Genomic DNA, 27,764 nt, shown 5'->3' with positions numbered 1-27,764 from the left:
TATTATCTGGTAAAATGATACAAAGGACTCGCTTAAAATGGAAAAAAAAAAAAAAAAAAAAAAAAAGGTTGACAAATCTGGCAAATTATTGGACTATATTCATGTAGAAGTAATTGTGAATTATTTGTTGTGCCTCAATAAATATAAATTAAATTCTGATGACTTGCTTTGCAATTTGTCTGACATCAGAAATCAGGAAACATTATATGCAGATGATTAAATTTTCATTTCTTAAAACAAATACTATATATTTAAAAAATAATTCTTACGTAAGGGGGGTACCTGAGCATTTTAGAACGCCACATTACTAAAATATTTCTTCAAGTATCTGATAAAATGCAACTGCCTCTCAAAACTTAAGTATTCTTATTCAGAAACAGAAGTTTATTCTTAAGGAGTTTTTAAACAACAAAAACATTATGCACCTATAAGCTGAATCTATAACCCAAAATATTCACAACAAATACTTTGTATATCAAATAGAATATAGCTCTGCAAATCAAAAGAAAATAAGATATGGGGAGGAAGAAAGCTTATTCTTGAGTAGAGTTGTGACAGAAAAAGCATTACTGGCTTGAAAGTAAATAGCCATTTCTCTTTTTTCCCTGTCAGTAAAGCTGAAATAAATAGAAAGTCATGCTATGATTTTTTTAAAAAGCCAGCATGAAACTCCTAATTCCATGAAAGGTACATGTAATGTTATAATTACAGTAAGTAGAAAATAATGCATGTAGCAGCGTACTAAAGTGGTTCTACAATATGAAGCACTGTATACTAAGGGAGCATCAAACGCGTAATTTCAGGGCACCCTATCCCTTTTGGCTGACAGGCAGCAATTCTGCTTCATTTACTGGAGGGTCAATGTGCTGTGCCATAAAATCCCACAAAGAAAACCGAAAAGATTAAAAAAAATCAATTTTATTTCATCAAAAGAAGATGTGGCCTACTTTATTTTGCTATGGTAAGTGATTTTATAGACTTGTTTTTAGCTTCCCAAATGTTATGAAACCTTGTCTAACGTCATAGATTCTTAGAAAAGATAGTATTACATGGAAAGAAAAGATGGGATTTGGCTCAATAAAGATGATAAACCTTGAGATACCTCAAAATCAACACTTATTCCCTTTAATTTCCTCATTATAAAAGTTGCTACTGGTAACAGCAATCTTTCAAAATATCTCTAAATTAAAAACTTCGACTATTGAAAAGTTTCTTTCATGAACTTCAGCCAGTTTTTAGTTTGCAAACAGAAGGCTGGGTAAACTGTATCAATCTATAGACAGTTTGTATTAACAGCATTCATTACACTTTATTGTATAATTATAACAACCCACTGCTGGCTTCTCTGCCAATATTTAATCCCCAAAGCTTCAATTCTATCTGACTTGTTTTTTTGTTTTGGGGGTTTTTTTTTGAGTAGTCATCGTGTAATGTTTTAGAAAGAGAAAGATTAAAAAAGGAGCCTGATCAATTGCTACAAATGGTTTACTTAGTTTCAAACTAAATCATGTAATTGAAATAGGTGTTTTCCCAGATGGTTGTCACTTTTCATTTGAGTGAAAACACCAGTGACACTACCCCGTGACAGCTGAGCATCAGTAGACCTTAACTTACCAGCTGTAGCTTCACTTCCTGGTCTTTTTCTTTTTTCACTGTTTTGGTTCACAAGACGGATAAAGGGTGAAGATGAGGAGGTGTGTAAGATATTAAGGTACTGAAACACCACTGATAAATAAAGTAGGGTGTTTTCAAAGGTATCAATGAAGGACCTGAGTTACTATGACTGCAAAAGTACACACTCCTGAAAAAGATATCTCCTAAATAATCAGGACTCTGAGGAAAGCACGGGGAAAGAGAACACATAACTGCCTACCAGTCCTTAGAAAAACACATCTCTGTGGGGTACTTGCTCTGCATTTGCTAGCAAATACTACAGGTAGCTCCTTCTCCCTCATGCACACCAAATGGAAGCAATCAAGGGTCTAACCGTAATGACCCTTATGCTAAGTGAAATAAGCCAGATAGAGAAAGACAAATACTGCATGGTATCATTTATATGTGGAATCTTAAAAAGAAAAAAAAAAGTTTGAACTCACAGAGACAAAGTAGAAAAGTGCTTGCCAGGGTCTGAGCAGTGGAGGAAATAGGGAGAGGTTAGTAAAAGGGTACAAACTTTCACTTATAAGGTGAGTATGGTCTGAGGATATATTAGTTATATATATCTATATTATATAATATATAATATTATATATATATTAGTAATATATTAGTATAACATGGTGCCTACAGTTGATAACACTGTATTGTATAACTGAAATTTGCTAAGACAGTAAAACTTAAATGTTCTCACACAAAAAAGGTAAATATGTGAGGTGATGGATATATTAATTAACTCGATGGGGGGAATCCTTTCAGAATTTATGGTTATATCAAATCATCATGTTGTACACTTTAAATACAATTTTTTTTGTCAATTCTACCTCAATAAAGCTGGGAAAAAATAAAAGTCTAACCACAGAATCTTGTTCATATCTTAAAACAGATGTTAGTTTTTGAAAACAAGTTTGAAAGGAACTGAAGTTGGCTAAAGCACTCAAAAAGTTCTATTTAGATTTTAACCAGCCACCTTAAATCCAATTTTCACTCGCTGACTTGGTAAATTAAGTATGTGCAAAGTTATATCTCATTTAATTAGCTAAATACTAATTAGCGCTTAATTATTATTAGAAAAATTAAATAATTAGTGTTTCATTATTCTGTCCTAGTGATAATGCTGCCAGTCTCTGATCAGATCCCATCAGTAATATAATCATACCCAGTTGTTTGGGCCACTTAAGTATTTTCTCTTACTCCCTAGATTCTGTCTTATTCACTGTTTCCTTCACCAAACAGTTGCAAATTTACTGAATAGGAAATTTAGTCAATTTGTCTTAGAATCTCCTGAGAATAAACCAAGTAAGCCTAAATTTTAAATTCATATTACTTCTAAATCATTTTGGCTACTCATTAGAAATTTATTCTAGTCAGTCCTCTAAAATATATTTGTTGAATGTCTATTGTACGCAAGGCATCAGGGAGGTTGCAAAAATAACTAAGACTTATCAAGGGGCTCTCTCTTTTCAGTAGAGAGGTGGCAGGTGGACGCGTAAGTCTGACAGAAGGCAAAAGAAATCTATAAATGACGTGCTGTAACAGTTCAGAGAATGAGTCCAAACCTTCAGGCTGAAGTGTTCAGGAAGACTTTATTAAAGAAGCATATTATGGAATATTATAACCAGAGGGACCTTAGAAAACACCCATTCCAATCCTATCATTTTATAGATAAGAAACAGAAAGAAAAGAAAAAAGACAAAGCCCTTTAAGGAGGAATAGCAATCTATCCAATATCACATACAGAGTTGAAAAATATGCACAGGAAGATAGATCTCTGGGTTCCCAGCTTTCTGCTTTTCCATGACACCACACTGTCCTCTGAGATTGGAAGGATTTCAATAGGCAAAGATGGGAGAAAGAAGAGAGCACGGTGGTGACAATCAAAGGCTAAAATATAACACTGATAAGAAGGTATCTGGAAAACAGAGTGTTTATCTGAGGACATGAATTTCAGGGGAGAAATGAGACACAAGGCTGCAAGTGGAGTGGGATGAGACAATGGAAGACATCAAATGATAGCCTAAAAGACTTAGACTTTTTCACTAGATAATTTCATGGACACAGGTAGCAGAATTTACTTATAAAATCTAAGACCATCAGTGTCTTAGAGGTTTATAATGAAAGGATAAAAAAACCTTTCTGCCATGAAAAAAGCCAGCTAAGTGTAGCAAATTTATAATGAATACAATCTCCATTTTTCAATTTTTCTTTTTCTCCAAAGTGGAGGGTGACAGACTAGGAGTAAAAGAAGGCAAGACACTGATCTGCTGACGACAGGTAGGGTTGGTGACAGCACTGATTGACAGACGACGTTCGTGTGAAATCCCTGCCTCCTGCCTTGCTCCTCCTGAGCACCTTTTGCAGGCTCTACCCAGAGGTTCCTTAGGCAACTCTACGCAAGCCTGAAAGCCAGTGGGACCTCCCACCCTCACCGGATGCTTGGGTCCCCCCATGTATGTGTAGAGAAGGAGCTGCTCTTCGCTCCACACAATGCCTAGCCCTTTGCCCTAGTGTCTTGTTCTCTTCTTTGGGACTCGAAATAGACTAGAGGTAGCATACTGGATTTCACATCGACATTTGTATAGCACTCTAGAGTACTTTCAAAGCGCTTTCATAGCCTCTTTTTAATTTATCATAAAGAAGAAGCAATCCTCTGCTCCACCTCAGCCCTCGTCCTGTATAGCTCTCCCCAGCCCCCAGGGGTTAGAATGTTCTCCCTGTCTCTCTGGTTACTGGCTAGGCTCTAACTTTAACCTTTCAACCTAGACAACTCTTGTGAAACCCTGACTCTATTATCTAACTCAAATGTAAACCCTGCCTTTACCAGGAAACTCCTTCTGTATTCCATCCACTAAACCCCAAGGTCATCAGTATCATCTAGGATATTTCAAAGCTGCTTGAACATCATAACTTGACCCCTAGGGACCTTCCTTTTGAAAGCCTGTTCCTCAGCAAAAATTATTCCTCAAGCCCCAGCTCTGTGTATTCTTGGTCTACTTTCTTTGCCAGCTCTCTTGGTCTACTCTCTGGTCTGCAGCTGTTGAGATGTCAGCAGACTGTGTCTAAGGCAATTCAAATAACAACAGAAGACCTGAAAAAGACACACTGAGTATACCAGGGTTTAACGACTTATAAAAAGTTTGTGAGGTACTCTGGGCTATGAAGCCATCATTTTGCAAAGTGAGATGAGAGTCATCAGTTTTCAGAGTCAGATGAGAACTTGACCTCCTGGGCTTCAATATCAAGTACTGAAGACTGTTAACTGATCTTCAGCCTCCCACTCTGGTACATAGACTCATCAGAACTTTTTAAATAGTGAAAAAAGACCATGAATACTTTATTGCTCACCCTTTAATTCTTGTTCAGAAAAAAGTAAAACAGAGTATTAAAGTCCTTTTTAACAACAGAGTGACCCACAGATTTAATTCTAACTGAGCACCTATCATGAGCCAGGAACCGTGTGAAGTGCTTTCCATGCATTATTTCATGTGACCCATACATTAGCCCAATAGCGTGCACGTGATTTGCATTCCTAGGTTAGATATCAGGAGACTGAGCCTTAGTAAGATTAGCAATTTACCCAAAGTCACAGCCATCTGTGAAAGAGTTGCAATTGGACCTCTAGCCAGCTAACATCCAAGCCTGTGAACTCAACCAGTAAACCACCCAATTGGCCCTTTTTTATTTAAAAGAAAAAAAAATTTTTTTTGTAAGTTTGAGGGACTAAATAAAGAATATGTATTGTTTTTAAAAGTTAAAAAACAAAAAGACCAAACTTCTTCTGAAAGCTTGTTATCCTTAATTTCAAACTAATTTAAAAAACCAAAGGTGCTGTTCATTATGAGTCTGTTAATTTCATTGAGGAAAATTATCAGAAGCCTCTAGATATAAAATGTCCATCCATTCCCTCCATAAACACATTCAATATCTACCATGTAGCAGCAAGCACTGTGCCAGGAACTGAGGACACAGAGATGAGCAAGAGAACCATGGTCCCTGCCCTTGAGGGGCATATAGACAAGTTGGGAAGATAGTCACTCGACATGTAAATACAGTAACATATGATGAGTGTGATGATGGGGAGATGGAAGGAAGTTATGTAGAAGCAGGGGAAACCTAAAAGCTAGGGACAAGGGAACATGTCCCGGAGTTAGAGAAAAGGGGTGTGGGAAGGGGACTGGGAGTGCTCCAGGAAGAGAGAAGAGCAAGCACCGAGGACCAGAGGGGAGAGAAGAACTGAAAGAAGCTCAGAGTGGCTCAAGCTAACACCAAATGCAAGCAAGGAGGGAGCCAAGCCTTAGGACTGGAAAGGTGGGCAGGGGCTGTCTCCTGCAGGACACCGTAAGCCATACTGAAGACTACACCTAAGGGCGATGGGGAGCAAATTTAAGCAAAAAAAGAGAGACTTAGATTTTATTTTCACAAGTATCAATCTGGCTGCAGAGTGGAGAGTAGATCACAGTGGAAGTAAAGTTGGGGTGAAGCTATATTAGGAAACCACGGCTGTAATCCAGGTGATAGGTGATGACGAGCTAGACTAGGGTGACAGACATGGGAAAGAAGAGCAGATATGTATAAGGTAAGTCTACAGTTTAGAAGGTAGAAGACCCTTGTTGTTTAATTCAACTAGTCATTTAGTTGGGAAAAAAATCATTTCTAAAAACGTACTCCAACAAGGAAAAGAAACTTACTGCTTTTAAACTGCTACTATCATTTATTCATTAGTACCTGAGTACCAGCCATAACTCACCTGGTTCCCAACCAATAATAGGTGTTCTCCAAGAAGAAAGTCTTTGAGCATATCTTCCATCACTATCATGTGCTAGAGGAAAAATGACTAGAGGTTAATTGTGTTTTGCATAATCAAGGTGAAATAAGAAAGTTAACTATAAAGATATCTTCATGGAAAGTAAAACATCTATTATAATAGACAATACTCAATTTGATTATTTAAAAAAATTAAAAGTAATGCTGTGGTTATAAATAAGTTATATAACCAACTTGGTCACTGATATTGAAAACCTGAAATGGTCCCCCTTAGCAAGACTCAACCACTGACCAATACGTATTTCAAAGAGTTTTTATGATTCCACTCAAATATTTTTCAGCTATTGTACTATGCAGTGTTGGCTTATAATTTAATATAATATTTAAATTAACACTTACTAATGCAAATATACAAAGGCTTTCTAAAATAATTGGAGATTTCCATGGAACATTTTACACTGACTTCTTCTTAACCATTACCTTCAAAGTATATATAGCTTTAGAATTAAAAATATATTATTCACTTTCATATTTTTAAATTCAAATCATGACCTAATATAATCAAAGAACAAGATTAAAGCTGTTCACAATAGGCACAGGGGAAATTACATTGCTCTTTTGTATCTTGAAAAATAGGACAATCATAAGTAGGTCACAAAGGCTCATCCAGGAGCTGAAGGGAGAACTATATCCCAGAACAGTTAATGTCCCTATTACTTTCTCTTGGTTTTCTGTATCAAAACAATCATGGTCTCATAAGTACTTACTGTAGTTCTCTATTTGTAAAAAAGGCAAATTGACCTTTTCTATCTCATATATGCTGCAGATATTTTTCTAGTTTGCCACTCACTTTTCTTTTTTTAACTTGGTTTATGAATTTTTTGACATCTAGAATATTCTCCTTTTTCTTGCCACATTAAGCAATCCTTCCCTTCAGAGTTTCTTTTTTAGAAAAACTGAGAAAGTTTTTTCTCTCCTTCAAGAACAGATGAGTATTCCTTAATGTTTATCTTGGTAATTTTAATTTTTTAAAACTGCTTGCAGATAAACCATGGAACTGGAGTTTTAACAAGGTTTGAAGTAGGGTGAGCTATTTTGTTCATTCTGGAATACTTTTTAGAATAAAAAGAGATGTTATTAATATGCTGGAACAACAAATGTAAACAGGGACTATCTTAAGCAAATGAGGGAGGGTACACGGTTATCCTAGTTAAAGGGGAGCCCTGGAACATTCTTTTTTTTTTAATATAAATTTATTTATTTATTTGTTTGTTTATTTACTTATTTATTTTTGGCTGCGTTGGGCCTTCGTCGCTGCGTGTGGGCTTTCTCTAGTTGCGGCGAGCGGGGGCTACTCTTCGTTGCCGTGCACGGGCTTCTCATTGTGGTGGCTTCTCTTGCCATGGAGCATGGGCTCTAGGCGCGCGGGCTTCAGTAGTTGTGACACACAGGCTTAGCTGCTCCACGACACGTGGGATCTTCCCGGACCAGGGATCGAACCCGTGTCCCCTGCATTGGCAGGCAGATTCTTAACCATTGCACCACCAGGGAAGTCCCTAGAACATTCTTTTAATCTGGGTTCTAGTGATAACGTGGTCTGTAGACCTCTTCCTTCTAAGTAAGATGAAAAATCAGTGCCAATTTCCAGACAACATTAAGTTCTTCCAGAAATACCTGGGCTAATATGCATGAAGAACAGATAGGAAAGTTGGAATAAGCACCTAGAGAGCAGGTAAAAAAGCAATGTAAACACTGAAAAATAATCTAAACTATACTTGTAGTCTTCTTAACTTTTTCTCATGTCTTACTTCACACCCTCATTTCACCTAGCTAAATTATTCAAGTCAACAAACATTAGCTAAGGCTAAGGTCACGGCCTACATAATTCTTTCCTTAACCTCTTGTCCCACTTGGTACCATAGACAATTTCTTAAAAGTCTTCTCTCCCAGTTGTCTCTCTCTCCTGATTCCCTCTTACCTCTCTAACAATTTCTCTCTATGGTCTTTTGTATCTTCTTTAGGTAGCAGTTCCTTAAATATTGACTTTCTTCCTTCTTTTGTTCTCTTTCACTACCTTGTTACATGCTTTCCTGGGGGTGTCACAGTATAGAGCAGAGCAGGTTCTGCCTAGTTGTACATGGGCACCCACCGGGCGAGGGAGGGCTATGTGCAGAGTTGGGGACCCACACATCAGCACTCAACGAGTTACTTCTGACCCTGCTCTCCCTAAATCCTCTCATCCATTCCATGGCTTCAACCACCAACTTTACACTGATCTTCAACAGCAAGACTTTTCTTCTTGGCTCCAGCCCCGTATTTCTGAGCAACTATCAAACTATACTAGCTATTTCCCAGTCTCCTCGAACTCATCACATCCCAAACTTGACTCATTCCTTTCTCCTCAGCTTCATTCTTTATCCTGTACTTCTTATCCCAATTAATAGCATCATCTTCTACAACCCGACCCTATCATCATCATGTTCTTGTCCATCTCAGTTGGCCCTTATCAAAAGCCAATTAAACACCAAGTCTAAGCTATTCAGCCACCTAAAAGTCCACTGTATCTATCCATTCTATTCCATCCCCACAGCTTTCATCTAGGTTTTTATCATGTCTGGCCTAGATTTTTATCAGCCAATGTGGAGTCTCTGACTTCAGTCTCTCCTTGAGTCAATGTGCTCTCCACAGTACTGACAGTTGCTTCTCTGTTCACAATCATGTCACTTCCCCCCCCCCCAAATTCCTTAAATGACTCCTAATACCTTCAGAACAAGGGTCACTCCTTATTTTTTTTTTTTTTTAAGATTTATTGATTGATTGATTGCTTGATTGATTGATTGCTATGTTGGGTCTTCGTTTCTGTGCGAGGGCTTTCTCTAGTTGCGGCGAGTGGGGGCCACTCTTCATCACAGTGCGCGGGCCTCTCACTATCGTGGCCTCTCTTGTTGCGGAGCACAGGCTCCAGGCACGCAGGCTCAGCAGTTGTGGCTCACGGGCCTAGCTGCTCCGCGGCATGTGGGATCTTCCCAGACCAGGACGCGAACCCGTGTCCCCTGCATTAGCAGGCAGATTCTCAACCACTGCGCCACCAGGGAAGCCCCTCCTTATTTTTTTGATGGAGTCTCAGTCTCATCCCCCATCACTCTCCTACTGTGTGTTCCAATCACAGGCGCAATGTAGAATCTTTTTCTCTTTACTCTTCTGCTTACTTTTCCAGCAGACTATGTGCTCCGTGTGGAAGCCTCTCTGACTTTCATCCAACACAAAGTTCCATTGACTCTACCTACCTCCTACATAGCCCTGCAATGTGTCCCCTCCACTCCGTCCCCACTATCACCGCCTTCGTTCAGATCTTTCCTAAGGTTCACCTGGACTATCGAAACAGCCTCCTAACTAGTCCCTCTCTGCCTTTGTTCCAACTCACAGACAACATTAAAGAATGAATGCAAAGTTAACAAAAGTAGAAATGTGCTTCAAAGTTTTCAACGGCTTCCTCACTTCTGAATAGCTTCCAAATTCCTTAATTAGCAAGGCCCAGGCAATCTGACCTTTTAACTCATCAGCCTCATCTCTTGTCACTCTTCCATTTGAATCTCAGCTCTGGCCATGACAATTAATTAGATGTAGCTCCCTGAATAAGCTACACTCTCACATAGCCACGTCTCTGCAAATGCTAGTGTCTCTGCCTGAGACTCTCTCTCAACTTTGCCTAGTGAACTCATTTTCCAGGATCATTCCAATCTGGGACCATCACCTCAATGCTACCACAGTAACCTGTGCGTACTTCCATCATGCTCTACAGTAACCACGTGTACTTGCTTGCTTTTTCCCCTTGACAGAATCTGGCAACTTGAGCCCTGGAACTGTGTGCGTATGTGTGTATTTTAATTACTGTATTAAGAAAGGCTTGACACATGGTAGATATTTTTTAAAAGTTTTTCAAATCTAAAGCTCATTAGGCTTAAGAGGCTATTAATCTCTCTTTCTTCCAATTTCTCCTCCTTACTACTGCAAGTGTAAGGTGGCTTGACTGAGTTCTGGGGTTTTTTTCCCCTTCTCTTTTTTATCTCTATGCTGTTGGCTACATACATTGTTTTAAATAAAAGTTATTACATTTTGGAACATCTTAAGCCTTTTTGTAGAGCTTTTAAGCTTTTTATGTAGTGCTATGATGTTTTATTACCACCTTCACGCTTATTTCTTTTAGATGTTAGATGAAAATTCCTTGATGAGCCCACAAGGTATTAAAGACGCAGTACTGCGTTCTATTTGGGCTGGACTTGGCTTCTCTGAGGACAGCGCTACCAGTAATTCTCTGTCCTGTGTGAAACGTTTAGGTGAAGTCACATCTGGATCTCTGAGGATTGGAGCTGTTAGTGCACCGATCTATAATTCCTTCATGACAGATATAATAAAATAATACTCCTAATTATGAACATTCAAAATCTTTTTCCTTCTTTCATGAATTCACTCAACACATATTTATTCAACAGTCACTATGTGCCAGGCACTGTGCTATTTGCTAGAGACACAAAATTAAAATTAAGACAACAACAGCAAGGCTTTATCTTAGTAGTGTGCAAAACATGTTTTAAAAATCAATTACAACACGGTGTGGCAAGGGGACCACAGGGTATAGAACAAGATGGTAGAGAAGCACTTAAATACTCAAGAGGCACTGAAGACTACTGTTTCAAAGGTGAAGTGCAACATAAAACACAATAATAATATGCAATAATAATATATGCAACAAAAGCAAATTTAATCAAGCCACCATTCCTAGAATTGGTACAGCTAGAATTTTTCATTAATGGTTAATTCATAATGCTTTATGAAGAGAAGGTACGTTTGGAGACAGGCTGCAGAAAATCCCTCAGGGCCACTGTGTAAAGTTCACAGCAGCCCTGAGGTCCTCAACGTCTATGTCACAAACACCATGGCAACAGACACTGTGTTCAAGGGTACAATGGCCCTCCCTGCTACTGAATTTCCTACATTTTTATATGCTGGGAAGTCTTTTCAACCTTTGTTGCCATGGAGTTTTTCAAACTGTCACTTATGACAAAGTTTCCTGATTCTTATTTATTTATTTATTTATTTATTTATTTATTTATTTATTTATGGCTGCGTTGGGTCTTCATTGCTGCGTGCGGGGGCTACTCTGAGTTGTGGTGTGCAGGCTTCTCATTGCGGTGGCTTCTCTTGTTGTGAAGCACGGACTCTAGGTGTGCGGGCTTCAGTAGTTGTGGTTTGTGGGTTCTAGAGTGCAGGCTCAGTAGTTGTGGTGCACGGGCTTAGTTGCTCCGCAGCATGTGGGATCTTCCCAGACCAGAGATCAAACCCGTGTCCCCTGCATTGGCAGGCGGATTCTTAACCACTGTGCCACCAGGGAAATCTCCCTGATTCTTTTTCCTTTATGCCTTTCTACTGCATGAACAGAGTGTGATACCATAAATGTTTGAAAATATTATATTTTCCTTGCCATCATGTTTTTGTCTTTGACAGGCAAGATTCTTTATTCCTTTGTGTCTTATAAGTAACCTTATTTTCTGTTCATTTGTCCACTGCTTGTATAAGAGCATTAATGCTCTGGAAGAAAAATAAAACCAATATTAGTTAATGGCCCATAGAATGAAGAATAAAAAGCAAATTCAGGTTATACCTTTTGCTATGTCATAGATAATTATAATCTGGACAGATTTCCAAAACATTTAATCAAGACTTTTACTGAGAAAGAAGAATTTGCTGAGATACCTTTTATTGTTAACATAATGTAGGGATATACATTATGTTACCCATCGAACAACAAATAGGATTGGGAAATAGCAGATAAAAAAATTCTGTATTTTAATTCTCTAATTCCTTAATATAGTGAAAATGGTAAGCAGAAGTTCTTCAAACATAATTTGTAAATGTAGGATTATTATTTACATGCAGAATAGTGACCAAATATTAGAGAAAATTTTAAGTATGGTGTTTATTATAAAATAAATACATAAGCACTTCACAGAAAATCTGGAAAAGAAAAAATCTTTTTATATTATGGGTAATTTTCTCTGGAAAAAATTCTTATTAAAGTGAACATCTATAATAAAGCTTTCTGGGTACACACTTATTTCTGTGTCTTAGTGGAAGCTCATAATTATTGGTTAGTTTACAAGTGGAAAATTATCTATCCTCCTCTCTTAAAAAAAGATACAAAGAAGTAAAGACTAGAAAAATACTAGGAATTTTTGGGAAAAGGAAAGAAACGTGAGGAAAAGAATGCATAGGACACATCCCTTTTTGAACTACTTGAAATGACTTAACTAACAGGAATGCAAAAGAGAAGATGAATATTAGTGCCTTTTGGTTTTTTTTTGTTTGGTTTTTTTTTTTTATAGCTACTTTATTTATTTATTTATTTATTTTTGGCTGTGTTGGGTCCTCGGTTCGTGCGAGGGCTTTCTCTAGTTGCAGCAAGTGGGGACCACTGTTCATCGCGGTGCGGGGACCGCTCTTCATCGCGGTGCGCGGGCCTCTCACTATCGCGGCCCCTCCCGTTGCGGGGCACAGGCTCCAGACGCGCAGGCTCAGTAGTTGTGGCTCACGGGCCCAGCCGCTCCGCGGCATGTGGGATCTTCCCAGACCAGGGCTCGAACCCGTGTCCCCTGCATTAGCAGGCAGATTCTCAACCACTGCGCCACCAGGGAAGCCCCCAATGCCTTTTGTTTTTAATTTAATAATATATTCATTTTATTTATTAAAGTATAGTTACGTCTGCATATAAAATTTATTACTCTAATCATTGCCGCAACTCTTCCAATTCTCAAGTAACTCTGGGAAGAGTTTATAATTTTACAACGCCTTAATAAAAGATGTTTTGACACCTCATTCTGCATCATCTGAATTGAACTGAGCAAATTACAAACATAAACATCAGTTTCACTTGAATTGTGGTTAATTACCACAATGTAAGAGGGCTATATCCACGAATGCAAAGTCCTGATCTTACCTGGATGTTGTCATAGAACAGAACATCAGGCACTTTCATTTTCTCATGGGCATTATAGATCGGTGCACTAACAGCTCCAATCCTCAGAGATCCAGATGTGACTTCACCTAAACGTTTCACACAGGACAGAGAATTACTGGTAGTGCTGTCCTCAGAGAAGCCGAGTCCAGCCCAAATAGAATGCAGTACTGCATCTTTAATACCTTGTGGGCTCATCAAGGAATTTTCGTCTAACATCTAAAAGAAATAAGCTTGAAGGTGGTAATAAAACATCATAGCACTACATAAAAAGCTTAAAAGCTCTACAAAAAGGCTTAAGATGTTCCAAAATGTAATAACTTTTATTTAAAACAATGTATGTAGCCAACAGCATAGAGATAAAAAAGAGAAGGGGAAAAAAACCCCAGAACTCAGTCAAGCCACCTTTATGAGCTTGTTTGGTCAGAAACTCTAAAATACATACATTTGAAAGCTCTGAAGTACCTTGAATATAATTTTTTTAGGACCCACCCATTGAAAAACCCCATAGGAGAGTCCCCTAGAGCTCTAGCTAAAAATATAGATGAACCAACTGACCCCAGACCTCTCAAATTACTATTTTTAGGAATGGTCCAGGAGATCTGTACTTCCAAATATGCACCACAGGTGCTACAGTTATTCTGTGATAATAATTATTGTATTGTCCCCTATTTGCTTTAAATAGTTGGTCTAGGATAGAATATGAGCTCCTTGAAGCCAGGAAACTAAGTAATAAAGTTATGTCAGGGTACATATCTCACATGTACTCCCTACAGTAAGGAGATACACATGCTCACTACCTGACATATTCCAAGGTCAATAATAATAACATAATAGTAGTAGTTGTTGTAGTAGTACTGACCATAATAGAAGCTATCATTTACTGAGGACCTTCCATGTGCCAGACCTCAGCTTCAGCTCATTGTTTTCTCATATGATTTCATGGAAATCTCTTAACAATGAGACAAGAATTATGAGGAAGCTAAGAAGAACATAAATTAAATAATTTGCTTAAAATCACCCAGCTAGTATGGGTAGAGCTAAAAACAGAATTTAGTATAGTCCGATATTCTTTCTGCAATGTGGACTCTAAATAATATTCCATCCTGCGGAAATACCCGAGCAAGCAGACAATTACAATGCCTTAAGCAGCTGACCCATCTTTTTTTCCTCCTATTTCAAATAAGAAAATTGCTGTTTTTGTGCTAAAACATTTTGAAAGACAAGGAGAGAACGCAACATTTGCATCTATGGAGTACCGTGAACAATTTTGAGCTAAAAATAATTAAACTGTCACCCTGTTTAATCACTGCTGAGTGCTAAACATTTGCCAAAGCACAGTAGACCTCTCCCTCCAATATTTCTTTGCCATTTTCCTTCTATTCACGAGTTCTATAGGGAAGGAAAACATGAACTGCTGTGCTGAGAATTTACTATTTATTGACTACTTTCAGGTCTCTGAAATAGACCCAATATAAAACTGTAAAGGGAAAGACCAGGATTGCATCAGTGAATTTACTACATACTTGTATGTTGAGATGACACACATGATTTCAGGTTCAAACAGCATTTGATACCATCTACAGTTTAGTTTATGGAGGATATCTATTCAGTACATTTAGGGCTTTAGGATGATTTAATTCACTCAACTAATGTTTATTGCTAAAATTTCAGGCTAGAAAAGGGAAATGAACTCAGAGAATGGTGATGCTAGTACTTCCCTGGGACAAAGCTGGCTAGCTATCTTCTAAGAAATCTCATAGGATGGCATTATTTTGGTAAATTTGTCAAGGCCTTCAGTCTGGTAGGCTCAAAACTTGATTTTATCATTATGACTGAGGGCAAACCTAACTCTCGGGAGAACATTAAAGACATATATTTTGATCTATACATATATTCTGATATATAAAACTAGAACTGCAATATTACATTGCAATGAAAGCTGCAAATGTCATATAGACTATATGATACACTGGTTGCCATATCAGCATTTTAGACGGAGGGAGCCTTGCATGGAAAGCCAAATCCTCATCAGAAGGTTTTTCGGTGAACCTTATCCTCTGAACAAGGAGAATGAATTACATGAATTCTCTACAACAGAGATGATATTAAAAATGAATGGGACCAGATGAGTCAAAAGTTGCTTAACTTAGGCTCCTTACCTCCAATGCAAGGCTTAGATGGGGATTGCTAACACTGGCCTGTTGCCAAGACTAAACAATCTATAGTCTGAATGATGCAGTCTGTCTTTGGATACGTTAAACCATTCGAGTAAGTAATGTTCTGAATCTCCAAATCCCAGAGTTATTCTGTCTCTTTGAGTTGGCTCTGCATATCTGTACCCAGATCCATCAGTATGTTGAATTTATAATTTTACTCTAAAAAAGTCACCTATTTCCTTAACATCAAATTCTTATCTCGGTGTAGCCCCGACTATTAAAAACATCTATAAAGAGAGCCACAATAAGTCCACCCTTTAGAGAGTGATCACACATTGGATATTTTGATAAGACAGGTAATTACCCTCAAAAAACAGAGAACCTTTCATTGCGCTCTAAATGAAGAACAGGGTACTTTTACAGGAAGATCTAAACTTCCCCAAAACTCTAAATTATACTTATGGCTATCAAGAAGAAAAATACCACAGAAGACAATACAGGTGGAAATGAAAGGAGTAAGAGGGCATGAAATGGTACTCTGAATTATTAGTTTAGTCTACATCAACCTAGAACAGTTTCCAAAACATGCCCTGTAGGACACTGGTGGTCCCCAAAATGTAAATGTTGTGCAAAGAAAACAGATTGCTAGATCCTATGGTGAAATACATTTGGAATAAAAGGTAAAACAAAATTACATGTTTATTTACAGTAGGAATTCTCTGAGCCTTTAATATATTCATGTCAATTGCAACTCTTGGGGGAGGAACTATATCTGGTATCTGGAAACTTTTTTTTTTAAATAAAAGATTCATTTTTTCAACTCAATACATAAAACAAAATGGGTAGAAACCAAAAACATTTTTAATTGAAATTAAAATAATAAATAATACAATTGCTTAATAATTATTATTTCACTTAAAAAAGAAACAAATCAAATACTTACATTTGTAATCCTCCAATTCTGGCTCCAGGTTATTATCAGTACTTATTTCTATTGTAGCATCTGCCAGATTTTTTTCTAATGCTGACCTTGCAAGGCTTGGTAAAAACCTGGTGGGGTGGGAAGGATGGATTGATAAAGTCAAAGCTTTCTGTGATTCCCAAATATCTTTTGACACTTAGACAGACACACTCACTCTCTCTCTTACTAATTATAACCAATTAAGGATGATCAGTCTTGATTTGTGGAAGCTAGATAATAAAATATTTCAGAATAAATATAAACTTCATGTATGTGTGACGATGAAGTGTATGTTTGTTGAATCTCCTTTAATAAAGAAAACTAATGTGTAATTAGCAGTATGTGTTTACATACAACATTTTGCAGGACAAGAATGAAAATAATTTGCTTTTTAAAATGGATTTAGTATACCTCATACATCTTATTTATCATTTAACTGGCTTTCCAAATTTCTTAAATAGATAAAACAACCACAATTTAACCTACTTCAAATTGGCAATCACAAATTCAGATTAGTGGAGGTGGATTAATGAGGTTTTCTTTATTTTCTAATTCAAATTATTAGATGACTTTAAGATTATTCAGCTTGATTTTTCCTTCCATTTAAAAAATATACCTGTTTATCTATTCTATATGTATGTTGTCAAAACAACTATCTTGTGAGTGACAGAGGCATTCTTCATTTACAATTCGATTGTATGAACATCATGGGCTTAGAACATGAAAACAGAGTTTCCCTCACACATAAATAAAGTTATATCCGGAATTTATGATCACAAGTGAGCCCACAGAACTGCTTTTTAATCCACAGTTACCTGCGCTATATTACTGTAAACTAATCCTATGTTTCAAATAAACATACTAAGAACATACACTTCTAATTTAGGTTTGCCATAGCTCTAAATCTTTGGTGGTTCCCATAGCCTTGAGTATAAGCTTTAATAAAGGAGATGTTGGTGTGAGCAAGAAGGCAAAAGCATGAGTGTGTAAAAAACTGTTGGATTCCCTGTCCCTGTAACATTCCAAACCACATAACTGAAACCAACTATCTCTCACCTACTGCCTCATTTTGGTTTTAGGCTGTGATGGGGGGCGTTATATAACTTTAATCAGTTCAGCATCAAGTGAGACTTACTGCTGTTCATCTTTAACCTTTCATCACAGTTCTTAGATTGTTGCCTTGTTCAAAACCAAGCCCTCACTTTGTCTCTCAGACCCGATCACTGGGCTTTTATGTTGTTTCCTGAGCGCTTGTCTTGGCACCTACCTTTCTCTCACCACTATCTCACAAACTAGAATCTAACCTGGTAACACTAGGCCCTGTGGCTGCATCTCCATTGATTTACAATGACCTGTCAAACCACCTTGACTGACAATGACCACTTTCAAGCTTAGACGTTGTGTGCTATTCCCAGAAACCCCTTACATCTATATAGCCTGTCTGTCAACACATCCTCACATTCCCTGTACTGGAACGTTTCTAGACTGCCCTCCAAAGCCTGTGGAGGATAGTGAACAAGGCATGTACACCTCCCTTTCAAAGGCAGTGACAGGCATTGCTTGCAGTACTGTACTCTTTCCTGCTGAGACTGAACATGCTTCAGATTAATTTCAACCTCACACCAGAGAGCACTACCAAATAATCAGAGGTAGTATGGAAGTTGAAATATATTTACATCTAGAACCTGTATTTTAAAAGATATTAGCCCACGTAACAAATGAGGAGAATGAAGCATATTAGGTAATGTGAGGCCAACCCTTACTTTTTTCCTAGGTTTCAAGGGGTTACTTAACTGCTTCCTTTCTCATTGCTCACTGATATTTTCTACTTGCTTTTTTCTCTTCTTCTGTGGCCTTTGGTAAAATAAGTGGATAAGTGAAAGAATATCTCCCTTTCTATCCTACCTCTCTATAACCAAAGCAATGACATATCCTGTTATGAAGTTTTCAAGTACATTTATCACAATTATGAGCATTGGAGTGTCTTTTAAAAATCATTATTATCATTATTTTCACTTACTGCCAACAAAAAAACAATTAGAAAGTCTCTAGTTTCATTACGTCTTAGTTATAAGAAAGCTGAATAAAGACTTAACCACATCCTGGGAAACAGAAACAGAAGTAGTAACCCTAGGCTAACTCGAATAACTGTGTCTTTGTCACAGAAATGAGATAGGGACAAATGTCTTTGTCACAGAAATCTTAATCTAAAGATTCCTTAATCTTGGATTAAGGAATAAAATAGGATTTCTAAGAATGGTAGCATGAGCTAGAATAAGGATAGGGGATGCCCTCAAATTACCAGCCTGAGAGGAGGAATATTAGTAGTAAGAGTGAGAGAAAAAGACTGAGGGGCTCAGGGGATATAAGGCAGCCTATGATTTCTATTTAGAACGTATAATTAATTTATACCTGATTTTAAATCTTAAATTTATAAACAGTATTGGAACATTTAAGATAACATGGATCATCCTATTTATAAATTTAATGTGTTATACTTGTGAGTTATTCACTTTCTCAGGAAGGTTTTGTTTATTAACTTCAGACATCTGAAGTACTTAAAAGGGAACTATATATATATATATTTTATTAACAAATTTCAAATGTTTGAAGATATTTAATTTAGCCAAGTTTTATAAATGGAACCAAACATTTTTTTAAGGCCCATAACAGTAATGAAGATCTGTTAGACTTACAGAGTAAGTTGAGTAACAGAAAAATCTAAAGATCTAGATTTTTGAAATTATATCCTTAAAAAAACTGAACAACAGGAGGAGCTTCAAGATGGCGGAGGAGGAAGACGTGGAGATCACCTTCCTCCCCACAAATACATCAGAAACACATCTACATGTGGAACAACTCCTACAGAACACCTACTGAACGATGTCAGAAGGCCTCAGACATCCCAAAAGGCAAGAAACTCCCCATGTACCTGGGTAGGGCAAAAGAAAAAAGAAAAAACAGAGACAAAAGAATAGGGACGGGACCTGCACCAGTGGGAGGGAGCTGTGAAGGAGGAAAGGTCTGCACACACTAGGAAGCCCCTTTGCGGGCGGAGACTGCGGGTGGTGGAGGAGGGAAGCTTCGGAGCCACGGAGGAGAGCGCAGCCACAGGGGTGCGGAGGGCAAAGCGGAGAGATTCCCACACGGAGGATCAGTGCCGACCAGCACTCACCAGCCCGAGAGGCTTGTCTGCTCACCTGCTGGGGCGGGCGGGGCTGAGAGCTGAGGCTCGGGGTTCAGTCGGATCCCAGGGAGACGATTGGGGGTGGCTACGTGAACACAGCCTGAAGGGGGCTAGTGCGCCACAGCTAGCCGGGAGGGAGTCCAGGAAAAAGTCTGGAGCTGCCGAAGAGGCAAGAGACTTTTTCTTGCCTCTTTGTTTCCTGGTGCGCGAGGAGAGGGGATTAAGAGCGCCGCTTAAAGGAGCTCCAGAGACGGGCGCGAGCCGTGGCTATCAGCGCAGACCCCGGACACGGGCATGAGACGCTAAGGCTGCTGCTGCCGCCACCAAGAAGCCTGTGTGCGAGCACAGGTCACTATCCATACCTCCCCTCCTGGGAGCCTGCGCAGCCCGCCACTGCCAGGGTCCCATGATCCAGGGACAACTTCCCTGGGAGAACACACGGTGCGCCTCAGGCTGCTGCAATGTCACGCCAGCCTCTTCCGCCGCAGGCTCGCCCCGCATCGTACCCTTCCCTCCCCCCGCCTGAGTGAGCCAGAGTGCCCGAAGCAGCTGCTCCTTTAACCCTGTCCTGTCTGAGCGCAGAACAGAAGCCCTCATGCGACCTACACGCAGAGGCAGGGCCAAATCCAAAGCTGAACCCCGGGAGCTGTGCGAACAAAGAAGAGAAAGGGAAATCTCTCCCAGCAGCCTCAGAAGCAGCGGATTAAATCTTCACAGTCAACTTGATGTACCTGCATCTGTGGAATACCTGAATAGACAATGAATCATCCCAAATTGAGGAGGTGGACTTTGGGAGCAATGAGATATATATATATATTTTTTCCCTTTTTCTCTTTTTGTGAGTGTGTATGCATGTGCTTCTGTTTGTGATTTTGTCTGTATAGCTTTGCTTTTACCATTTGTCCTAGTGTTCTGTCTGTCTTTTTTTTGTGCGTGTGTATAGTTTTCAGTGCTTGTTATCATTGGTGAATTTGTTTTTTGGTTTGGTTGTTCTCTTCTTTCTTTCTTTCTCTTTTTTTTCTTAATTAATAAAAAAAACCTTTTTTTTATAATTATTTTTTGTATTTTACTTTAATATTTTTATTTTATTTTATCTTTTTCTTTCTTTCTTTCTTTCTTTTTTTTTTCCCTTTTATTCTGAGCCATGTGGATGACAGGCTCTTGGTGCTACAGCCAGGTGTCAGAGCTGTGCCTCTGAGGTGGGAGAGCCAAGTTCAGGACATTGGTGAGACCTCCAACCTCCACATAATATCAGATGGCGAAAATCTCCCAGAGATCTCCACTCAACGACCAGCAAGCTACAGTGCTGGACACCCTATGCCAAACAACTAGCAAGACAGGAACACAACCCCACCCATTAGCAGAGAGGCTGCCTAAAATCATAATAACGTCACAGACATCCCAAAACACACCACCAGACGTGGACTTGCCCACCAGAAAGACAAGATCCAGCCTCATCCACCAGAGCACAGGCACTAGTCCCCTCCACCAGGAAGCCTACACAACCCACTGAACCAACATTAGCCACTGGGGGCAGACACCAAAAACAACGGGAACTACAAACCTGCAGCCTGTGAAAAGGAGACCCTAACCACAGTAAGTTAAGCAAAATGAGAAGACAGAGGAACACACAGCAGATGAAGGAGCAAGGTAAAAACCCACCAGACCTAACAAATGAAGAGGAAATAGGCAGTCTACCTGAAAAAGAATTCAGAATAATGATAGTAAAATGATCCAAAATTCTGGAAAGAGAATGGAGAAAGTACAAGAAACGTTTAACAAGGACCTAGAAGAACTAAAGAGCAAACAAACAGTCATGAACAACACAATAAATGAAATTAAAAATTCTCTAGAAGGGATCAATAGCAGAATAACTGAGGCAGAAGAACGGATAAGTGACCTGGAAGATAAAATAGTGGAAATAACTACTGCAGAGCAGAAAAAAGAAAAAAGAATGAAAAGAATTGAGGACAGTCTCAGACACCTCTGGGACAATATTAAACACACCAACATTCAAATTATAGGGGTTCCAGAAGAAGAACAGAAAAAGAAAGGGACTGAGAAAATATTCAAAGAGATTATAGTTACAAACTTCCCTAATATGGGAAAGGAAATAGTTAATCAAGTCCAGGAAGCACAGAGAGTCCCATATAGGATAAATCCAAGGAGAAACATGCCAAGACACATATTCATCAAATTATCAAAAATTAAATACAAAGAAAAAATATTAAAAGCAGCAAGGGAAAAACAACAAATAACATACAGGGAATCCCCATAAGGTTAACAGTTGATCTTTCAGCAGAAACTCTGCAAGCCAGAAGGGAGTGGCAGGACATATTTAAAGTGATAAAAGGGAAAAACCTACAACCAAGATTACTCTATCCAGCAAGGATCTCATTCAGATTTGACGGAGAAATTAAAACCTTTACAGACAAGCAAAAGCTAAGAGAATTTAGCACCACCAAACCAGCTTTACAACAAATGCTAAAGGAACTTCTCTAGGCAGGAAACACAAGAGAAGGAAAAGACCTACAATAACAAACCCAAAACAATTAAGAAAATGGTAATAGGAACATACATATCGATAATTACCTTAAATGTAAGTGGATTAAATGTTCCAACCAAAAGGCATAGAGTGGCTGAATGGATACTAAAACAAGACCTTTATATATGCTGTCTACAAGAGACCTACTTCAGACCTAGGGACACATACAGACTGAAAGTGAGGGGATGGAAAAAGATATTCCATGCAAATGGAAATCAAAAGAAAGCTGGAGTAGCAATTCTCATATCAGACGAAATAGACTTTAAAACAAAGACTATTACAAGAGCCAAAGAAGGACACTACATAATGATCAAAGGATCAATCCAAGAAGAAGATATAACAATTGTAAATATTTATGCACCCAACACAGGAGCACCTCAATACATAAGGCAAATAATAACAGCCATAAAAGGGGAAATCAACAGTAACACAATCATAGTAGGGGACTTTAACACCCCACTTTCACCAATGGACAGATCATCCAAAATGAAAATAAATAAGGAAACACAAGCTTTAAATGACACATTAAACAAGATGGACTTAATTAATTTTTATAGGACATTCCATCCAAAAACAACAGAATAAAGTTTCTTCTCAAGTGCTCATGGAACATTCTTCAGGAGAGATCATATCTTGGGTCACAAATCAAGCCTTGGTAAATTTAAGAAAATTGAAATCGTATCAAGTATCTTTTCCGACCACAATGCTATGAGACTAGATATCAATTACAGGAAAAAAATCTGTAAAAAATACAAACACATGGAGGCTAAACAATACACTACTTAATAACCAAGAGATCACTGAAAAAAATCAAAGAGGAAATCAAAAAATACCTAGAAACAAATGACAATGAAAACAGGACGGCCCAAAACCTATGGGATGCAGCAAAAGCAGTTCTAAGAGGGAAGTTTATACCAATACAATCCTACCTTAAGAAACAAGAAACATCTCAAATAAACAACCTAACCTTACACCTAAAGCAATTAGAGAAAGAAGAGAAAAAACCCCAAAGTTAGCAGAAGGAAAGAAATCATAAAGATCAGATCAGAAATAAATGAAACAGAAATGAAGGAAACGATAGCAAAGATCAAGAAAACTAAAAGCTGGTTCTTTGAGAGGATAAACAAAATTGATAAACCATTAGCCAGACTCATCAAGAAAAAAAAGGGAGAAGACTCAAATCAATAGAATTAGAAATGAAAAAGGGGAGGTAACAAATGACACTGTAGAAATACAAAGGATCATGAGAGATTACTAGAAGCAACTATACGCCAATAAAATGGACAACCTGGAAGAAATGGACAAATTCTTAGAAATGCACAACCTTCCGAGACTGAACCAGGAAGAAATAGAAAATATGAACAGACCAATCACAAGCACTGAAATTGAAACTGTGATTAAAAATCTTCCAACAAACAAAAGCCCAGGACCAGATGGCTTCACAGGCGAATTCTACCAAACATTTAGAGAAGAGCTAACACGTATCCTTCTCAAACTCTTCCAAAATATAGCAGAGGGAGGAACACTCCCAAACTCATTCTACGAGGCCACCATCACCCTGATACCAAAACCAGACAAAGATGTCACAAAAAAAAGAAAACTAGAGACCAATATCACTGATGAACATAGACGCAAAAATCCTCAACAAAATATTAGCAAACAGAATCCAACCCCACATGAAAAGGATCATACACCGTGATCAAGTGGGGTATATCCCAGGAATGCAAGGATTCTTCAATATATGCAAATCAATCAATGTGATACACCATATTAACAAATTGAAGGAGAAAAACCATAGATCATCTTAATAGATGCAGAGAAAGCTTTCGACAAAATTCAACACCCATTTATGATAAAAACCCTCCAGAAAGTAGGCATAGAGGGAACTTACCTCAACATAATAAAGGCCATATATGACAAACCCACAGCCAACATCATCCTTAATGGTGAAAAACTGAAACCATTTCCACTAAGATCAGGAACAAGACAAGGTTGCCCACTCTGACCACTATTATTCAACATAGTTTAGGAAGTTTTAGCCACAGCAATCAGAGAAGAAAAAGAAATAAAAGGAATCCAAATGGGAAGAGAAGAAGTAAAGCTGTCACTGTTTGCAGATGACACGATACTATATATAGAGAATCCTAAAGATGCTACCAGAAAACTACTATGGCTAATCAATGAATTTGGTAAAGAAGCAGGATACAAAATTAATGCACAGAAATCTCTTGCATTCCTATACACTAATGATGAAAAATCTTTAAGTGAAATTAAGAAAACACTCCCATTTACCATTGCAACAAAAAGAATAAAATACCTAGGAATAAACCTACCTAAGGAGAAAAAAGACCTGCATGCAGAAAATTATAAGACACTCATGATAGAAATTAAAGATGATACAAATAGATGGAGAGATATACCATGTTCTTGGATTGGAAGAATCAACATTGTGAAAATGACTATACTATCCAAAGCAATCTATAGATTCAATGCAATCCCTATCAAACTACCAGTGGCATTTTTCACAGAACTAGAACAAAAAATTTCACAATTTGCATGGAAACACAAAAGACCCCAAAAAGCCAAAGCAATCTTGAGAAAGAAAAACGGAGCTGGAGGAATCAGGCTCCCAGACTTCAGACTATACGACAAAGCTACAGTAATCAAGGCAGTATGGTACTGGCACAAAAACAGAAACATACGTCAATGGAAAAGGATAGAAAGCCCAGAGATAAACCCACGCACATATGGTCACCTTATCTTTGATAAAGGAGGAAAGAATATACAATGGAGAAAAGACAGCCTCTTCAATAAGTGCTCCTGGGAAAACTGGACAGCTACATGTAAAAGAACGAAATTAGAACACTCCCTAACACCATACACAAAAATAAACTCAAAATGGATTAAAGACCTAAATGTAAGGCCAGACACTATCAAAGTCTTAGAGGAAAACATAGGCAGAACACTTTATGACATAAATCACAGCAAGATTCTTTTTGACCCACCTCCTAGGGAAATGGAAATAAAAACAAAAATAAACAAATGGGACCTAATGAAACTTAAAAGCTTTTGCACAGCAAAGGAAACCACAAACAAGATGAAAAGACAACCCTCAGAATGGGAGAAAATATTTGCAAATGAAGCAACTGACAAAGGATTAATCTCCAAAATTTACAAGCAGCTCACGCAGCTCAATATCAAAATAACAAACAACCAATCCAAAAATAGGCAGAAGACCTAAATAGACATTTCTCCAAAGAAGATATACAGATTGCCAACAGACACATGAAAGAATGCTCAACATCATTAATCATTAGAGAAATGCAAATCCAAACTACAATGCGATACCATCTCACACCAGTCAGAATGGCCATCATCAAAAAGTCTACAAACAAGAAATGCTGGACAGGGTGTGGAGAAAAGGGAACCCTCATACACTGTTGGTGGGAACGTAAACTGATACAGCCACTATGGAGAACAGTATGGAGGTTCCTTAAAAAACTAAAAATAGAACTACCATATGACCCAGCAATCCCACTATTGGGCATATACCCTGAGATAACCATAATCCATAAAGAGTCATGTACCACAATATTCATTGCAGCTGTATTTACAATAGCCAGGACTTGGAAGCAACCTAAGTGTCCATCGACAGATGAATTGATAAAGAAGATGTGGCACATATATACAATGGAATATTACTCAGCCATAAAAAGAAGCGAAACTGAGTTATTTGTAGTGAGGTGGATGGACCTAGAGTCTGTCATACAGAGTGAAGTAAGTCAGAAAGAGAAAAACAAATACCGTATGCTAACACATATATATGGAATCTTAAAAAAAAAAAAAAGTTCATGAAGAACCTAGGGGCAAGGCAGGAATAAAGACGCAGACCTACTAGAGAATGGACTTGAGGACACGGGGAGGGGGAAGGTAAGCTGGGACAAAGTGAGAGAGTGGCATGGACATATATACACTACCAAATGTAAAATAGATAGCTAGTGGGAAGCAGCCGCACAGCACAGGGAGATCAGCTCGGTGCTTTGTGACCAGCTAGAAGGGTGGGATAGGGAGGGTGAGAGGGAGGGAGACGCAAGAGGGAAGAGATATGGGGATATATGTATATGTATAGCTGATTCACTTTGTTATAAAGCAGAAACTAACACACCATTGTAAATCAATTATACTCCAATAAAAATGTTAAAAAAGAAAACAAAACAAAACTGAACAGCAGTTTTTAAGCCAAAACTTCCTGAACAGTCTTTCCTGCAAACAAAATCATTTTTCAGGAAAACAAAAAATTCACATCCACAATAATCATTATACTCATTTAACACTGTGTATTAGTTCTAGCAGGCTTATAACTTTAAAAATTTAATTAGCTAATAACTTAAACAGTGGAAATTTTATATAGTTGTTATTCATTTTATGTCACAAGGGAATTTTGAAAAATACTGTATACAAACTAAGTTTTTGATGAATGGAAAATTTCCTCATAACCTCAATGTCAAAGGTAGTTAATCTTCATTTCTGATTAAATTCTTATAACTTTGCCTCAAATTTCTATGCTAAAGGATCATCACCCCAAGATTTTCCAAAAGTAAATAATTTAATGGAATGCAAAATACTTGAATGGAGAAAACTCATTTTATAGGGATTTCTAGTTAACTCTTCCACAATAAAGTAATTTTTGGAATACAAAATACCTGATATCTTCCTAACCTTCTAAATTTTCTTCCTTTTGGCCTCTTAGGTTTTCAACTATCTAAAATGAATTATGCATCTAGCTCCAAGACTTGATGCACATATTATAGGCAATGAGAGGTGCTTAGGGAGCCATTCCCTCAGATGAAGAAATGTTCCAGTCAGAACTCAACTGGCATAAACAATAAATAAATGAAAAATATTTTAAAAATTAAATTAACAAGATAAAAGAGCCACGCTAATATTTAATAAATTTAATGTTTAACAAATTTAGGCTAGAGAGTTTCTTTTGATTTTGTCTGCTTAATAATAGACTTCATGAATATAAATCATATCAATTTTTCTAAAATTTTCTATGAAATTTTTTTTTGTTGTTCCTTCCTGCCATTGTGCTATCCTAAAGAGAAGGTTAATAAAAAGGCTTTTGACTCTGTAGCCTTGCTAAAGTCAACAGATGATACATAAACAAGATAGCTGTTTTACTATTTGCAAAGGGTCATGGGGTGGTAACAAAATAGAATTTTATTGTATTCAGTTGATAACACTGGAAAAATGCATTATTTGATTCAGTGAAGTATGTGTATGAATATGGAAAGTATTTTTTAGTTTTTAAATAGTTTTAACCATGAACTACTTCAAGCATACAGAAAATTACAGTATACTAAGTATTCTATTCATCTCTCTCTATCCCTGAAGCTAACTCTTACTCTGAAATTGGTGTATACCTTTCTTGTCCATATTTTTATTTTGCTGCATATGTGTGAGCAAAAACTATATTG

The 27,764-nt window shown here is 37.8% G+C and overlaps 1 protein-coding gene across 4 annotated transcripts in view; it reads right to left on the bottom strand.

The window, feature by feature from the left end:
• VWA8 (von Willebrand factor A domain containing 8) overlaps positions 1-27,764 on the bottom strand; it is a 370,485-nt gene that overhangs the window by 198,742 nt on the left and 143,979 nt on the right. For all 4 annotated transcript variants that reach the window (XM_036831946.1, XM_036831947.1, XM_036831948.1 and 1 more), the window contains 3 exons: positions 16,535-16,641; positions 13,415-13,521; positions 6,404-6,475 (listed from right to left, as the gene is read on the bottom strand). In XM_036831946.1, coding sequence (XP_036687841.1) covers positions 6,404-6,475; positions 13,415-13,521; positions 16,535-16,641 — 286 coding nt within the window. The remainder of the gene's footprint in view (positions 1-6,403; positions 6,476-13,414; positions 13,522-16,534; positions 16,642-27,764) is intronic.

The sequence above is a fragment of the Balaenoptera musculus genome, chromosome 18, assembly GCF_009873245.2.
Source record: "Balaenoptera musculus isolate JJ_BM4_2016_0621 chromosome 18, mBalMus1.pri.v3, whole genome shotgun sequence".
Lineage (NCBI taxonomy): Eukaryota > Metazoa > Chordata > Mammalia > Artiodactyla > Balaenopteridae > Balaenoptera > Balaenoptera musculus.
Note: the sequence above shows the minus strand (reverse complement) of the source record. Positions and strands in the feature narration are given on the sequence as shown.